Raw genomic sequence first — 16,909 nt, forward strand, 5'->3', positions numbered from 1 at the left:
AACTGCTGAGCCCGCACACCTAGATCCTATGCTCCGCAACAAGAGAAACCACCGCAATGAGAAGCCCGCACACCGCAACAAAGAGTAACCCCCGCTCGCAGCTACTAGAGGAAACTGGCGCACAGCAACGAAGACCCAACGTGGCCAAAAAAAATCATCATTTTGCAAACCCTAGTGATATGTGTTTAGGCAATGAGCATCAGTGGCTGCTAAAATCATCAGGGGAAAGGGTGATGTGTAACAAGTGGGTCAGGCTGGTAACACCTGAACCTGCTGGATGATCTTAACATTATAAACGAATACACAGATCCCCCTACGAAGTCTCTTTACTAAAAAGCCAAATCGAAATACCCCTCCACTCCCCGCCCACCTAAGCCTGAATCTAAGCAAGTCTCTAGCTCTAACTTCTATGTTACAAAAAATGCCAGGGAGAAAAACTATGCCACTACGGGGATGTAGAAAAATCCAGAATATGAAAAATGTTATAGGACAAAGACCCCAGGTTATCCAGAGTAGACAGCAAGGAAAACAGGCAGTGGGGAATTTACAGATTAAAAGAGCCTTAAGATATAGATTAGCCAAATTCAGTGTGTGGAAGCTTTTTGGATCCCAATTCAAACAACAATTGTAAAAAGATTTATGAGACAATGGGGAGAATATGAACTGTGATGGGGTATTCAATAGTATTAAGGAAATATTTAATTTAATTTTTTTGAGGTGCGAAATATAAAAAGAGACAATAAAAGGTGGTGGAGGGTGTGGCAATGCTCTGAAGGGTCTGGATTTGAGTCAAGAGGCAGCCAATAACATTCCAGACTCGTTGGCAATCTAAGGATGGCCAGGGCCACGTTATCTGGATCCTGAAGTTGGGATGCCTTAGTTCATCCAGAACAGGATCAAGGAGGAACCTGGAAGCTGTTCTCATTGGCTTCATGAAAAATAAGCACTTGTTTGAGGTCCTTTTCAAATTCTGCCTCTAAATCCAGTCCTACCTGACCAAAGTCAGAAGCCTGAAAGAGAAAAAAAGCAAACACACAGAGGTCTGAGGACGAAGGATTAGGACCAGCAAATCACTCGTGCTTTTTCAGGAGCCCTGTCCTCCCTTTCCCAAATGCTGCATTTCCCCAGCCATCAGGCAGAATAGTTGGGAAGATGCTGCCTGCTGCTCAAATGTTCAAATGCGTGAGACTCTGCCTGGTTGTTAACTTAGACCTGACAGGCGATCTGGACCGAGGAGTTGATTTTGACCCCTGCAAAGCCTGAGTTTGGTGCAAAATAGAGAAAGAGAAAGCTTTTCTTGAAAGCCCACTCTTTGAAGAAAGGTTGACCCTTCCATTCTCCAAGGCTAAGACTGTGCCAGGCATCTAGGGGCTCCCTGGGTTGACTCTTTCCCCTCCAACTCCATGGGTGGACACCAGTTTACAGTCTGCGGCTCATGAACATATGCCAACTGTGGCATGCAGGAGAGGAGGGAGGCTGGCTGGAGATGAGAGTCTACCCTAGATATATCCTGAGAAATATCTGTATAAGTGAGAGTAAAAATCAGGGAAGACACAATAAACTAAAGTTAAGAATGCCTGGCATTGCAAGATAGCTCATCTCGTTGACTCTCCCTACTAACGAAGGATGGAGCCAACACCAGCTGAAGGCAAATCCGGATGTTCGAGTCCACCGGGAAATTCAAGAGTAAAAATCCAAGCATGAGCATCCTGAATGTTTAATTTATTTCATTTAAATTAATTAATTCATTTATTTCTGTGTTTCTGAGGCATGAAAGACCATGTAAGCATAAACCGCCTTCCCCCTAGTTTGAACAAGGAGGCAGAAGGAAAGTGACTACACGGTGGGAGTAGCGTATCTTTCTGAAACTGAGGATGGATTTTTTTTTTTTTCTTCAGGTACCATTTACAAGGATCCTTCCCTGTCCTGCTTGCTGTACTTTTTGACATCCTCCTCTCCACCTCTGGGATTTGGAGGCAGTTTCCTTCTACAATCCTTGTCTTTTTGAGCTCTCCCCAGGACAAGACTGGGTAAGATTATTGCAAAGCTCTGCTGCACCAGAAATGAGGGGAAAGTAGAAAGCACGTGAAACGGAGGCAGGACATGCCCTTTACCTTGTAAAATGTTTTATGGTTGCGAAATATCAGACGCATGTCCCGTAGAAACCAGGCCACTGTGTACACTTTCTCAGCCAGCCTTTCTTTAACCAGGTCCAACCACATGGCTTCCCTAAAGGGCTCACCGTAATCTCGAATCTAGGGGCAAAGCCATCAAAGAGGTGATGTTAGCATAGCCATCATCGCTGAACTGGATCCAACACAAGCCTTATCCAAAACAAGCCTTTATTTCCAGGGTAATACTAATAATAACATCCGACATCTACGTGCCAGGTATTGTTCTAAGCTTTGCCACTATATTAACATAGGATCTCCACAACAACCCTAAGAGATTGGTATTATAATTACCCGTGTTTTATTGATGAGAAACCAAGGGATGGAAAAGTTAAGTAACCTACCCAAGATTTCACAGCTAAAACCTGGTAGAGCTACATTGAACCCACAGTTCAAGTCTCCTGAGTCTGTACCCTCAACCCTATGCTCTCTCTAAGAAAGACATTCCCACAGAAGAGAAGGAGAAACTGAGATACGGGGCAGGAGAAGCACTTCGTCTGTGTCCCAGAGCTGGTATGCAATGGGGTAGAGTTTGAACCCCATTCAACTCTGGCAGCGCCACTTGAGTCTGCAGCTAAACCTTCTGTTCTCTGCAAACAGAGGTACCTGCAGGACGCACACTCCACACTTCCAGAATGAGTTTAACATCAGAGAGATGCCCAGAGGATGAGAAACATCTAACAGGACTTACATTACGTGGGGTCTCCATAAAGAAAGAGCTCTGCGGATGACAGTAGGCTTTCAAGAGGAGAAATTCACATTTCTGTAAAGTGCGAAGAGGGATTTAAAGGGAAGCGTTATTTGGAGAAAGTGAAGCCAAACCTTTGCCCCGGTACCACAAACAGGAGCAGCCAAACACAAGCAGACTTCCGGCCCCGTTGCCAATGCACCATGATGGGGGGGTGGTTGAAGTGTTTGTCGTCCATGTTGGGGCAAGCTCCATCCTCTGAAGTGAGACACTGAAGCCTTCCTTTGGGTGCCCTTCCCTGGACCCTTCGCCTCTTTGAGGGAAAAGGGAAGAATTGGGGTTCCCTTCCGACTCACCAACTGCTCCTCGGGCTGCATCTGCCTTGCCAGGACCCCAGATTCCCCGAGACACTGCTGGCTTCCAGAAGACTCCTTCATCCTGCAGAAGGTGCAACTCCACGGGCTCCTGAGGGGCCGGGCGTACGTGAGCGAGGGCAAGGTCCCCGGAAACAGTCACCGTTTTCCTTTCAGGAATGGCTGATGGGCGCAGCCGGGGATGAAAGGGACACCGCCCGGCATCTCCAAGACCTCCGAGGGGCGGGGGGGTCTCCCATCAAGGCAGCGACAAAGGGGTCAGTGTGGTGTCAGGGGGTGTCAGGGTGAGTGGTGGGCTCTCCTTCCCCCTCCGAGCTGCTGGTAGCACAAGGAGCCCTGCCCACCAGGCCCAAGCACTGGAAACTGGGTCTCACGCCCCTGGGGGACCCGGGCTCCATCAGCCTGTCGAGACCCCGGGGGAATGGGAGAAGCAGGCCACGTTTCCTGCCTTTTCTGAATACTCACAGAACACAGACCACTGGTGTTTTTCGTCCCTTACCCTCCTGGGACAGGAGTCTGGCTTACGAAACTGGGAAAGGCCGTCTCCCAGAGGCAGAGGCAGTCAGGGTGGCTCAGCCACGGACTCAGACACTGATACCAGAGGGAACCCAGGCTGCTGCCCCGCGGGGCTGCGCTGGACCACGCGGAGCCCGGGATGCTCACAGGTCCTGCTCTTCCCCCCGGAGAGGCGCGGCCAGAGGCGGTGCCCGGGCGAAGTGTACGCGCACGAGGCGGGGCTGCGTCTCACTAACCTCTCGGCCTCCGCAGGTGGGATGTGACAGTCCTCATGAAAGGCCCTCGGGCAAGTGTCACAGCAGAGCAGCGGCCCGCCTCTACAGCATACCTCACATTCCCTGGAGTTTTCCTGCTAGAAAGGGAGATAACGCGTGCGCACCGCGGGGATCGGGAGGGACCGCGGACACTGACACTGCGGGAATCTGCAACACGGCGCTCGCGTCCCACTAGTCGGCCTGACCCAGCGGGGCGCGCACTGGGAACGCGCACAGGCGGAGGACAAGCCCGGCCTTGCAATCGCGGAAGAGCCGGCGGCAAGAACTGCCACATCGCCGCGCGAACCACAGACGGTCAGAGCTGGAAGGGGCTGGAAGGTCATTTAAGTCCTTACACTACGCCAAGTGTGGTCTGAGGACCAGCGGCGTCAGCATTATCTGGGAGCTGGTCAGGATCGCAGACCTACTGAATCGAAATTTGCCTTTCAACAGGATCCCGGGGAGGGTTCGTAAGTACACGAAATTGGAGAAAACACAGCTTTGGGCGACTGTCTCATCTGACAAGCCTTGGAAAGGAGGAACGCTTTTTCTCTGCAGTCAGAGTAAATTAGTAGCTGAGTTCGGTTGGCCCCCGGGCCGCCCGTGCCTGGGTCAGAGCTGTTCTCATCCGCCGTGCGCCGTGCCAGGCAAACACGTTGGCAACTCAGAGAACAGTCTCTGACGTTAGGCTGACACACAGAAAGAAAGATATACAAAGACAGAAGAGTTGCTGCGTAAATGTGTTGTTTTGGGGGCCTGAGGAACCACAGGGGTCTTTCTCACGGCCTTAAAATGGCCTTAAATTCTACAATTCTAAATTCATGGCCTTAAAATTCTGCAAGTGATTTATGTGAGGAACACGGTCTTCACGGCTGAATAACTATTCACAGGCAGGAAGCCCGGTTCTGCTCCCAGCCCCACAAGACGGACGGGCTTGGGCTCCACGCGCCCAAGGGAACAGTTTCTCTGCACTAAAGGTGGAGGTCAGGAAGAGGGGTCCTTCTGCCTTTGCCCGACTGTGATACTGTCCCCACCAGATGGATGGAAGGTGGTCAGCAAATAGACCACCAGGAGCTGGAGCAAAGGCTCGAAGGGCCTAGGAAATCAGTTACACCCAAGGAGAGAAACCCTGCCACTACACTCAGCCGTCCATAACACAAATATGAGGACCTGGGCAAGGGCATAAGGGATGGACATGCTTTGTCCATTCGCAAAACTAGCCACTCAGCCAGAGTGAAAAATCTTCTTGATCCGGGACTCTGTTCATCTCTCTTAACTGGGGAGGCTTCCTGCTCACGCCCTCCACTGACTAGGCCCCAGGGCCTCATAAGGAGGACTCCCCGACCCTGAACGTCAGGGAATCTTTCTGGCCTTCCCATCCTGCACTTGTCAGTCTGCCTTTCTCTGTTCTTGGGGTTGACACTCTACGGCCATTCTTGCCTCTGACTGGACACCTGGCCTGCCCTGGTCCAGAGTACAGATGCCAGTTCCCAGGTAGCCCAGACCGGCCCACTCCTCCTGGCCGAGACCCCGGTTGGGTCCAGAGCCTTGAGCACCCTTGCCCTCCTCGCCCCACCACCCTTGCCATACTCTGGAGTGAAAGTTTCCAGCACACATGATCTGATAAAGAAATGGTAGAGAAAGGACGTACATCCCCACAATTACGTTCTGTCATAAAGCGTTTGACTCCCGTTTTCATGTTCGACTGTTGATGGCTTCAAGCCCAACTTCCCCTCTTGGCACATCTGGGCAAGGTGATGGGAAAGCTCACGATCTCCCTCCCTTGACCACAGTGAGAATTTCAAGCCAGGCAGACCCCGCCCCAGCAAGGGAGTCCTCAACTTGCCCCACCATAACAAAACGCTGGGCTACACCCTCTCTTAGCTCAAGCCATTTTCAGGTCAGCTTGGGTAGCCTACCTTGCCTCTTCCCAGAAAGACTCTGTATGTGGGTAACAAATCTTTCATTCTCTCTTGGTACATGTGTTGCATCATTGGTTTCTCTATCTGAACCCACTTGGGTTAGCGAGCAGGAGTCTGGGTGACCACCCCCCCAGCCCCCAGAGTCTTTCTTCTCTTGCTATGGATTGCTAACTGGCTCTGCTCCCTGCTGGCTTACGCTTTGAGCTGTGCGGCTGGCTGCTGGGCCATGGCACTGAGGTTGTGGGCCTCCACCATGAGGCACCATTCACTCTTTCCAAAGAGGCCAAATTGGGCCGTTAAATGGAGAAAAAGTAGAGATCATCACTCTTGCTCTAAAATATAGATCTTGTATTATAAGTTTCTATCCTCGAAGGCCTCGTTTTAATTTATACTGAGTTCTATTAACTGTTTTAACACAGAGGAAGGTCCATTTTATAAAGCTGATTGTGTCAAAGATTTCATTTTATTTTGCTTTATTATCTGTTGGATCAGAGCATCAATGCCCACTAGAGGATATTTTAGGGCAGGGAGTATTATGACCTTGGGACATTTAGGTAAGGCAACAGTTCTGATGGTTAAGGTAACGTATACCGGTTTGTCCTCTGTTATATGTGTGGTAAATACCCTAAGAGGATAGCGGGTACCTTGTTTAAATTTAGTGGCATACAGTTACTCACAAAGGAGCCCCACCCATTAAGGTCCCTATACCCAATATTACTGCAATTACTGATGTCATCCACTTAGCGAGCGGTAAATGCTTTACTGTCACAGATTTGGCTAATATGTTCTGTTCAGTGCTTATTTCAATAGCATCTCAGCTGCAGCTGGCCTCCACCTGTGCAGGGATACAACACACCTTTACCTGGCGACCATGGGGTACCTCTATAGCTTTGCCATCACACACAGTCTCTGCAGGCAAAATTGTGACTGCATCCGACTTCCCCCAGGAGCACAGGTATGACACAACACTGATGCCGTCCTTCTCCTTTGACGTACTCATTCAGAATATACAACTACTCAGAAAGGAACTCAGGGAAAGGGAAGGGTCATCACCTCACATGCAGTACAAGGCCCTACGAGCTCAGCAAATTTCTGGGCTTTGTTTGGTCAGTTGAGGGCAGCCCTATTCCTGACGCTGTCAAGAAATAATAACTGACCTTCTGAGTACTCAATCCCACAACAACCGCCCAACATTTTTACCCCTTCTGAGTTCTGAAGGTAACGTAGTCCTCATTCACAGATTTTAGTTGTACCCATTTAAGCTGTTATTTGCAAATCAGCCCACTTTGAATGGGGGCTCCTCAACAAAAGGCTCTAGAATTTGTCCAACACCCCCCCCCAAAAAAAAAACAAAAGCAAAAACTATCAGTCCCACACTACATGCCATTAGGGTAGCCACTTTGGGCCACATACTGGGCCCTTCTGGAAGTAGAGGCTCTCACAGGCCCTGAGCTGCCCATTTTGCCTTGGGTCAAGGGAGCAGCACCCTGTAGGACAGCCACAAAACACATGTTTATAGTATTAGCATCAGATCTCTTGCTGGTACACATAAACAGAGCTAGACACCAGTGGAGACTGGGTACACTGCGCGGTGACAGTGACATGTTGGAAAATGTTGCTGGGGAAAGGCCTGCACTGGTCCATTCATGATCAGAACTAAACTTTGTTTTCTTTATCTCAATGTGGCTCCTGATGGGGGAACTGAATGCTCAAGTCAGGTGTGCCCCTGGCTATCACTTGCTGACTTGTAGCATTATGACTAAGAAGGAACTCTAATACTGGGGCCATTAATGATCTGGATTTTAAATATCTTTATTTTGTTTCTGGTTACAAAAGTAATTAACGATCATTATAAAAATTCCACCCGTACATAAATATATAATATGGAAGTCAAATGGACCCTGTAATCCCATCCCAGAATAATTGATTCTTTCAGATATTTTTTTGGTCATAGCCTTACATATTCACATAAGCAAAACTGGGCTCCTTCCGTACATGTTCTTTCCAGTTTAAGCTTCCTGAAGCTTTCTTGACCTTAAAACCCTTGGGTGGTTTTCCACTGACTGAAGGATGGGTCTATACCTGCAAACCACCCATTTTTAAAAAGTATTATTCTGGTGATGTACCAGTTTATTTTACAATACTGATGGACATCCATATTCTTCCCTATTTTTTTGCCATTACAAGGAGCCTCCCTAAAGATATCAAGCTATTTCAAATCAGCATGGAAAAGATGGTTTATACAATAAACAGCTTTGGGGGACCATTGCCTTATAAACTTTGAATGAATCCAGACAAGTGTCAGGCTAACCTCTGGGGCAAGATGGGAGAGGCACCACTGCCTCTGCTGGAGGTTCATATCTAACGGGAAGCTCATGAATGGGACTCGGGACTGGAAGTTGTATTTACGGAAGTAAAGACAGCTGGGGAGGAGCAGTGGGGACAGCCAGTGGATGAGTGCCATTTTCACCTGGAGGGAGGCTGTGCAGAGACAAAGCTCAGTTCAAACACATGATTCCATTCTGGTGCTACCAGTAATGAGCATGTTGAATTGAGGAATACTTGGAGTTCAATCAACGATGATCTTCTTATTCTTTCTTATACTGTTCTTGTCTATTTCAATACTGTATCTACTTTTCAAACTAGGGCACTCTACTTCTGATGTCTTTTATTGGTAATCATCTAAATATACAGATCTTTTCCTAAAACACGTGCTTTTGTCCTAATCTTTATTTTAAAGAGTTATTGGCTTCCCCATCTTAAAATTAACTTTGAAAATAACGGTGGCATGTACATGTACCAGTGTGCTAAAGCAGTTGTTATGAAGATGCAGGGCTGAAATGGGAAGGTGACTTGAGGCTGGGAAAGTCGGTAACTCCCAGGCAAGCCTTGGGACACAGAAAGTCGGAGACATGACGACTGAGAATGTGGTAGAAATTCACCTGCTATTTACCTCTCTCTTGAGACTTTTTCTTGGAGGACAGAGCAAAAGTCCTTTCTGAAAGAGAGGATGGGTCAATGAATGGGGTTGTTCTGGAGGTTCTTCTTTGGTAAATATCCAAGTTTCCACTTGCTAATGAAACAAGACAGGTGTCTCTGTCTTCATCTAGTTTCCTTCCAGCCCACCCCCTCTGATGCCACCAGGTTAAGCTTCTTGAATCCCTCCTTGCATTTAAAGTTCCCCACCATTAGCACCAATCTATGTTCCTAAATTTCTCACCCACAATGTTTTTCTATGATCGTGTAGCTCTTTCTCAATCATGCTGGGGAATCCTAATGGGAATTTCTTCACCCTTCTGTTATTGAAAATCCACTCATCCTTCAAGGAATTAAACTCATCACCTATGTGGCCCTTGTTATTACAATACCTCCAGCAGCTGTTCTAGGTTCTTTCCTCTGCAAAACACACTCCGCTTCCAGTTCTTCGATTGTTTCCGTTTTCCTTCAATTTCAAATTCTCTTGGTGTGAACCAAAGTCCCTTCTCGTTCTGAATACACTTCTCTGAGGAGCCTGTAAGGTAAAGACAGCCCATTCCTGGATCCACTTCCATCCTCTGTGAATTCACCCTAAACCTCCAACCCCCGACCTGTGATGCTCCACCTTTCTGGGCCCGGAGACTCCCTGTGAGGTGGGAGCAGTAACAGGGGAGTCTGATTCCTCCTCTCTCAGATCGAAGGAAGCCCTAAACCTGCCCTACTGGTGAAGGACTGGGACAGAATTTGCCTTTTATGTGGCAAGGACATGTGTCACAGGGTCCATGGATGACTTCCATGTGGGAGGGGAGTGGCCTGGTCATCAGATGTACCATGACATTGAAAAGGTTGAAAAGTCCTTCTTAAAAAGCATTGCTTTTTCTGCAGCCTAGCTTGCAGGATCCATGTCGTGAACAATGACACACGTGGATATTTTCTTCCCTTCTAGTGATTCCTTCATCTAGGGTTTCCAAAGAGCAGAAGATCAAGGAACTCACCTTGTTTCATTTTCTCCTTATATAAAATCCCCTTTGCCTCACCACAGGTCACAGGAAGTTCAGGAGAGTGAAAATCCAGAGTTTCATCTTTGGATTTTTCTGAAAGTAGAAAAGAACAGATTAGCGTTCCTCAGTCTTCATTCTGTCTCCCTCATGAATTTTCCACGAATTCTAATGATCGTAGTAATGACAATAATAACATGGATGGCAGCAGAGAGCGTCCTCTGGTTAATTTACAGGAAGTCTTCCATTTTGAGTAGCAGATTAGATATGTGAACAGAGGGGTCTCTAATAAACAAAACTACCCCCACCAACACTACATCAAATAAAATAATTTTAAAAAACATACTGTGCTTCTTCGGTGAATGTGTTTAAATTCACAAACTCAATGACTGTCACCTAAAGTTCCTTTATTCCATAAGCATCCTGTTAATCCCTCTGTGCTGATGGGAGTTGCCTACCCCAAATATTTCTTTGCATTCATGTAGCTGGAGAAAATTTCTCCATCTATGATTTTATTGCCTGATTCAAACCAAGATGGGGGTGAGTGAGGCAGTTAGCACTGAAGGGACCATGTGAGTCTTCATCGTTTGCTGTCCCTTTTCATTTGATTGTTCCCCTGCTTCTTCCTCTATGAGTAAAAGAAAACCCTGGAGAGCTCTAGACTAGTTTGCACATTGCCTATGGAGGGATCTGGCAACTCACAGCCCCTGAGTAGGGATCTAGGGTTCTGATTCAGGAGAAGGAATTGTAAAAGGGTTAACATAAACATCAGCAATTCCTGCTTCCCCTCCCCCCAGCCTCGCTGTCGGTGAATTCATTGGAGACAGACCACAGGAGCTGCTTCTTTTTCTTTTTTTTAAAGATTTTTTTAACACCTTTATTGGAGTATAATTGCTTTACAATGGTGTGTTAGTTCCTGCTTTATAAAAAAGTGAATCTGTTATACATATACATATGTTCCCATATCTCTTCCCTCTTTCGTCTCCCTCCCTCCTACCCTCCCTATCCCACCCCTCTAGGTGGTCACAAAGCATGGAGCTGATCTCCCTGTGCTATGCAGCTGCTTCCCACTAGCTATCTATTTTACGTTTGGTAGTGTATATATGTCCATGCCACTCTCTCACATTGTCCCAGCTTACCCTTCCCCCTCCCCATATCCTCAAGGCCATGCTCTAGTAGGTCTGCATCTTTATCCCCGTCTTGCCCCTAGGTTCTTCATGACCATTTTTTATTTTCTTAGATTCCATATACATGTGTTAGCATATGGTATTTGTTTTTCTCTTCTGACTTACTTCACTCTGTATGACAGACTCTAGGTCCATCCACCTCACTACAAATAGCTCAGTTTTGTTAATTTTTACGGCTAATATTCCATTGTATATATGTGCCACATCTCCTTTATCCATTCATCTGTTGATGGACACTTAGGTTGTTTCCATGTCCTGGCTATTGGAAATAGAGCTGCAATGAACATTGTGGTACATGACTCTTTTTGAATGACGGTTTTCTCAGGGTATATGCCCAGTAGTGGGATTGCTGGGTTGTATGGTAGTTCCACTGTTTTTTTTTTTTTTTTTTTTTTTTTTTTTGCGGTACGTGGGCCTCTCACTGTTGTGGCCTCTCCTGTTGCAAAGCACAGGCTCTGGACGCGCAGGCTCAGAGGCCATGGCTCACGGGCCCAGCCGCTCCGCGGCACGTGGGATCTTCCTGGACCAGGGCACGAACCCGCGTCCCCTGCATCGGCAGGCGGACTCTCAACCACTGCGCCACCAGGGAAGCCCCTACTGTTAGTTTTTTAAGGAACCTCCATACTGTTCTCCATAGTGGTTGTATCAATCTACATTCCCACCAACAGTGCAAGAGGGTTCCCTTTTCTCCACACCCTCTCCAGCATTTATTGTTTGTAGATTTTTTGATGATGGCCATTCTGACTGGTGTGAGGTGATACCTCATTGTAGTGTTAATTTGCATTTCTCTAATGATTAGTGATGTTGAGCATCCTTTCATATGTCTGTTGGCAATCTGTATATCTTCTTTGGAGAAATGTCTATTCAGGTCTTCTGCCCATTTTTGGATTGGGTTGTTTGTTTTCTTGATATTGAGCTGCATGAGCTGCTTATAAATTTTGGAGATTAATCCTTTGTCAGTTGCTTCATTTGCAAATATTTTCTCTCATTCTGAGGGTTGTCTTTTTGTCTTGTTTATGGTTTCCTTTGCTGTGCAAAAGCTTTTAAGTTTCATTAGGTCCCATTTGTTTATTTTTGTTTTTATTTCCATTTCTCTAGGAGGTGGGTCAAAAAGGGTCTTGCTGTGATTTATGTCATGGAGTGTTCTGCCTATGTTTTCCTCTAAGAGCTTAATAGTGTCTGGCCTTACATTTAGGTCTTTAATCCATTTTGAGCTTATTTTTGTGTATGGTGTTAGGGAGTGTTCTAATTTCATTCTTTTACATGTAGCTGTCCACTTTTCCCAGCACCACTTATTGAAGAGGCTGTCTTTTCTCCACTGTATATTCTTGCCTCCTTTATCAAAGATAAGGTGACCATATGTGCATGGGTTTATCTCTGGGCTTTCTATCCTGTTCCATTGATCTATATTTCTGTTTTTGTGCCAGTACCATACTGTCTTGATTACGGTAGCTTTGTAGTATAGTCTGAAGTCAGGGAGCCTGATTCCTCCAGCTCCGTTTTTCTTTCTCAAGATTGCTTTGGCTATTCGGGGTCTTTTGTGTTTCCATACAAATTGCGAGATTTTTTGTTCTAGTTCTGTGAAAAATGCCATTGGTAGTTTGATAGGGATTGCAGTGAATCTGTAAATTGCTTTGGGTAGTAGAGTCATTTTCACAATGTTGATTCTTCCAATCCAAGAACATGGTAAATCTCTCCAACTATTTGTATCATCTTTAATTTTTTTCATCAGTGTCTTACAATTTTCTGCATACAGGTCTTTTGTCTCCTTAGGTAGGTTTATTCCTAGATATTTTATTCTTTTTGTTGCAGTGGTAAGTGGGAGTGTTTTCTTAATTTCACTTTCATATTTTTCATCATTACTGTATAGGAATGCCAGAGATTTCTGTTCATCAGTTTTGTATCCTGCTACTTTACCAAATTCATTGATTAGCTCTAGTAGTTTTCTGGTAGCATCTTTAGGATTCTCTATGTATAGTAACACGTCATCTGCAAACAGTGACAGCTTTACTTCTTCTTTTCCGATTTGGATTCCTTTTATTTCTTTTTCTTCTCTGATTGCGGTAGCTAAAACTTCCAAAACTATGTTGAATAATAGTGGTGAGAGTGGGCAACCTTGTCTTGTTCCTGATCTTAGTGGTAATGGTTTCAGTTTTTCACCATTGAGGATGATGTTGGCTGTGGGTTTGTCATATATGTCCTTTATTATGTTGAGGTAAGTTCCCTCTATGCCTACTTTCTGGAGGGTTTTTATCATAAATGGGTGTTGAATATTGTCAAAAGCTTTCTCTGCATCCATTTAGATGATCATATGCTTTTTCTCCTTTAATTTGTTAACATGGTGTATCACATTGATTGATTTGCATATATTGAAGAATCCTTGCATTCCTGGGATAAACCCCACTTGGTCATGGTGTATGATCCTTTTAATGTGCTGTTGGATTCTGTTTGCTAGTATTTTGTTGAAGATTTTTACATCTATGTTCACCAGTGATATTGGCAAAAAAACCCCAAAGTTAGCAGAAGGAAAGAAATCATGAAGATCAGATCAGAAATAAATGAAAAAGAAATGAAGGAAACAATAGCAAAGATCAATAATACTAAAAGCTGGCTCTTTGAGAAGATAAACAAAATTGATAAACCATTAGCCAGACTTATCAAGAAAAAAAGGGAGAAGACCCAAATCAATAGAATTAGAAATGAAAAAGGAGAAGTCACAACGGACACTGCAGAAATACAAAGGATCATGAGAGATTACCACAAGCAACTAGACGCCAATAAAATGGACAACCTGGAAGAAATGGACAAATTCTTAGAAATGCTCAACCGTCTGAGACTGAACTAGGAAGAAATAGAAAATATGAACAGACCAATCACAAGCACTGAAATTGAAACTGTGATTAAAAATCTTCCAACACACAAAAGCCCAGGACCAGATGGCTTCACAGGTGAATTCTATCAAACATGTAGAGAAAAGCTAACACCCATCCTTCTCAAACTCTTCCAAAATATAGCAGAGGGAGGAACACTCCCCAACTCATTGTACGAGGCCACCATCACCCTGATACCTAAACCAGACAAAGATGTCACAAAGAAAGGGAGACAGCTTTCTGATCTCCTGATGATCCTGCATTTGGCTCCATCTCACCCCTCATCTCAGTAAACAAGTCTCTAAGGATGGAAGCCTGAGGGTGAGGCCTGTGTGGAGCTCTCTGGCATCTATTAGGTCACTGCTGGTAAATGTGACCAAACTCAGGAAGTCTGCTAAAAGTAAACAATTAAAGAACAAAGGGAGGGACTTCCCGGAGGTCCAGTGGTTAAGACTTCGAGCTTCCAATGCATGGGGCCCGGGTGTGATCCCTGGTAGGGGAACTAAGATCCCACATGCTGCAGGGCGGGGGGTGGGGGAAGAACAAAGGGAGTTCATAGAGATGAAAAGGCTGGTGGAGGAAATGAAAAGAACAAGAGCAGGATGGAAAAAAAAACCCAGGGAGTGATTGCGAAGACTAAGACTAACGACAGGGATTTTTAGAGAACATAGAGAAAAGGCACAAGGTGAAACTATGCCTGGAAAGGTATGGACTGGGGAGAAGTCCGGAGCTCTATGATTTGTACACAAGGGGCCTGGTAGGGGGATGGAGTGGCTGGAGGAGAAGCACTAGTTAAGGGAATAGTAAAAGCAGCACCCACATTCTATTGTTTATTTTCACTACAACCTGTAACAAAAGGAAGGCAATGGCAATGATCCTCATTTTATAGATGGGGGACTCAGGTGCAGATTTGGAGAGAGAATCCCTGGTGGTCACCACACTGTGTGAGATGGAGCGAGCACTGGAATCCAGATGTGCCCGTCCCTAGTCCTGTGCTCTTTCCATGCCATCAGAAACACCGCAACAAGACTCCACATCATATGATGGATAACAGCACAGAGATATGACGTTAAATCAGAAGTCACAGCCAGGGTGGAGGTGCTAAGGAGACAGGAAAAGCTGAAGCACATGGAGAGCTGTCAGCCTTTGCCTGGACTCTTTGCTCCTACTTGTGTTTCCTAAAAACACCAGGAGGTTTTTTGTTGTTGTTGTTGTTTTCAGTGTAAAGGACAAAGGACTTGGGATTAAAACACCTAGGTTGATTTTAGCTCATGCAAGTCTTTTATGCTCTAATTGAATCTGGAAAATGGACCGAAAAATACCTCTTTGAGGATTAAATGGTAAAATGTGGAACAAAGTGCTTTGCCAACTGTAAAGTGATGTACACACTTATATATTGTTGGCAGGGCCTCTGCATATGGTGGTGTGGGATGTGCACTGAGTAAGGATTTCTCCTTTACGGTGGGAGGGTGGGGAGTTCCTAGTCACATCGGAGCTGTAATCCATTTGCACACTTCCTAGGTTCTTCCAGCAGAGGGCAGCAAAGGGCCTGGTCTCAAGAATCAGCTGTGACAGACGTAGATCAAGTGTATGGTGGAAGGGGCACTTTTCCAATTTCATGAAGTTCACTGTATGCGTCAGTGGAGGCCCTGATACTGGTATTCATACTTGATGAGAAAGAATGAATAATGTATTGATTTGCCAGCTATTTAAGCACAAACCGCAAGGCACCGAGGAGACATCGAGCCATGAGCAAGATGGACCCATGTTCTGACCTCATTTGAGTTTCGCTCAGTGAACAGGATGTACACAGACAGTTAATTACAGTTGTGATAAAACAGAAACAGACTCACAGTCTTAGAGAACGAACTTATGGTTACCAGGGGGAAGGGTCGGGGGGAGGGATAGTTCGGGAGTTTGGGATTGACATTAACACGCTGCTATAGTTAAAATGGATAAACTAGAGACTGTCATACAGAGTGAAGTAAGTCAGAAAGAAAAAGAAATACCGTATGCTAACACATATATATGGAATCTAAAAAAAAACAAAAAAAAAGGTTCTGAGGAACCTAGGGGCAGGACAGGAATAAAGATGCAGACTTAGAGAATGGACCTGAGGACGGGGGAGGGGGAAGGGTAAGCTGTGACGAAGTGAGAGAGTGGCATGGACGTATATACACTACCAAATGTAAAATAGATAGCTAGTGGGAAGCAGCCGCATAGCACAGGGAGATCAGCTCGGTGCTTTGTGTCCACCTAGAGGGGTGGGATAGGGAGGGTGGGAGGGAGGGAGACGCAAGAGGGAAGAGATATGGGGATATATGTATATGTATAACTGATTCACTTTGTTATAAAGCAGGAACTAATACACCATTGTAAAGCAATTATACTCCAATAAAGATGTTAAAATAAATAAATAAAAATAAAATGGATAACCAACAAGAACCTACTGTATAGAACAGGGAACTCTGCTCAATATTATCTAACAACCTAAATGAGAAAAAAATTTGAAAAAGAATAGAGACATGCATATGTATAACCGAATCACTTTGCTGTACAGTAGAAATTAACACAACATTGTAAGCCAACTATACTTCAATAAAATAAATTTTAAAAAAAGAGAGATGGGATACTATCAGAAACAAATGATACCTGTGACAAGTGCCACCAAGAAAAAATAGCCTGCCTGCTGGGTCAGAGAAGGCTTTGTTCAAGGTGAGCCCAAGGCTGTGTAACAAAGGAGGAAGGAAGGTGAGGGGGTTGGCTTTGGGGATGGAGCGGGTGAAGGAGGGAGGAGACATACTGAGCAGGATGGAGGGTGAAGTGTTCATGTCAAAGTGAGGATACTCAGAGAAATCAGGCTGCTGGCGACCCTTGGGACTCTGGGTAGAGATTGGAATATGGGTGTGGATTCTGTTCTTTTTCTTGACCTGGGTGCTGGGTACATGCGGGC

General features: G+C 45.4%; 1 protein-coding gene and 1 long non-coding RNA gene across 12 annotated transcripts in view; one reads left to right on the plus strand and one right to left on the minus strand.

Moving 5' to 3' along the window:
- Nucleotides 1-16,909, plus strand: part of LOC136793634 (uncharacterized) — a 69,566-nt gene that overhangs the window by 44,485 nt on the left and 8,172 nt on the right. The window contains exons 4-5 of one of the 2 annotated variants that reach the window (XR_010839243.1): nucleotides 1,899-2,030; nucleotides 14,846-15,993. This is a non-coding gene — a long non-coding RNA (uncharacterized lncRNA). Of the gene's footprint in view, nucleotides 1-1,898; nucleotides 2,031-14,845; nucleotides 15,994-16,909 lie in introns of those variants that run through there. The other variant, XR_010839242.1, reaches the window with a different exon arrangement.
- The window catches only part of SP110 (SP110 nuclear body protein), a 49,233-nt gene that overhangs the window by 5,415 nt on the left and 26,909 nt on the right, over nucleotides 1-16,909 (minus strand). For 6 of the 10 annotated variants that reach the window (XM_059053043.2, XM_067027135.1, XM_067027129.1 and 3 more), the window contains 8 exons: nucleotides 9,897-9,995; nucleotides 9,294-9,436; nucleotides 8,879-8,923; nucleotides 3,986-4,101; nucleotides 3,216-3,324; nucleotides 2,863-2,934; nucleotides 2,115-2,255; nucleotides 682-1,010 (listed from right to left, as the gene is read on the minus strand). In XM_059053043.2, the coding sequence (XP_058909026.1) occupies nucleotides 897-1,010; nucleotides 2,115-2,255; nucleotides 2,863-2,934; nucleotides 3,216-3,324; nucleotides 3,986-4,101; nucleotides 8,879-8,923; nucleotides 9,294-9,436; nucleotides 9,897-9,995 (839 nt within the window). In that variant the 3' untranslated portion in view covers nucleotides 682-896. Of the gene's footprint in view, nucleotides 1-681; nucleotides 1,011-2,114; nucleotides 2,256-2,862; nucleotides 2,935-3,215; nucleotides 3,325-3,985; nucleotides 4,102-8,878; nucleotides 8,924-9,293; nucleotides 9,437-9,896; nucleotides 9,996-16,909 lie in introns of those variants that run through there. The other 4 variants (XM_067027133.1, XM_067027130.1, XM_067027128.1 and 1 more) reach the window with 3 other exon arrangements.

Source organism: Kogia breviceps, chromosome 2 (genome assembly GCF_026419965.1).
Source record: "Kogia breviceps isolate mKogBre1 chromosome 2, mKogBre1 haplotype 1, whole genome shotgun sequence".
NCBI classification, from domain to species: domain Eukaryota; kingdom Metazoa; phylum Chordata; class Mammalia; order Artiodactyla; family Physeteridae; genus Kogia; species Kogia breviceps.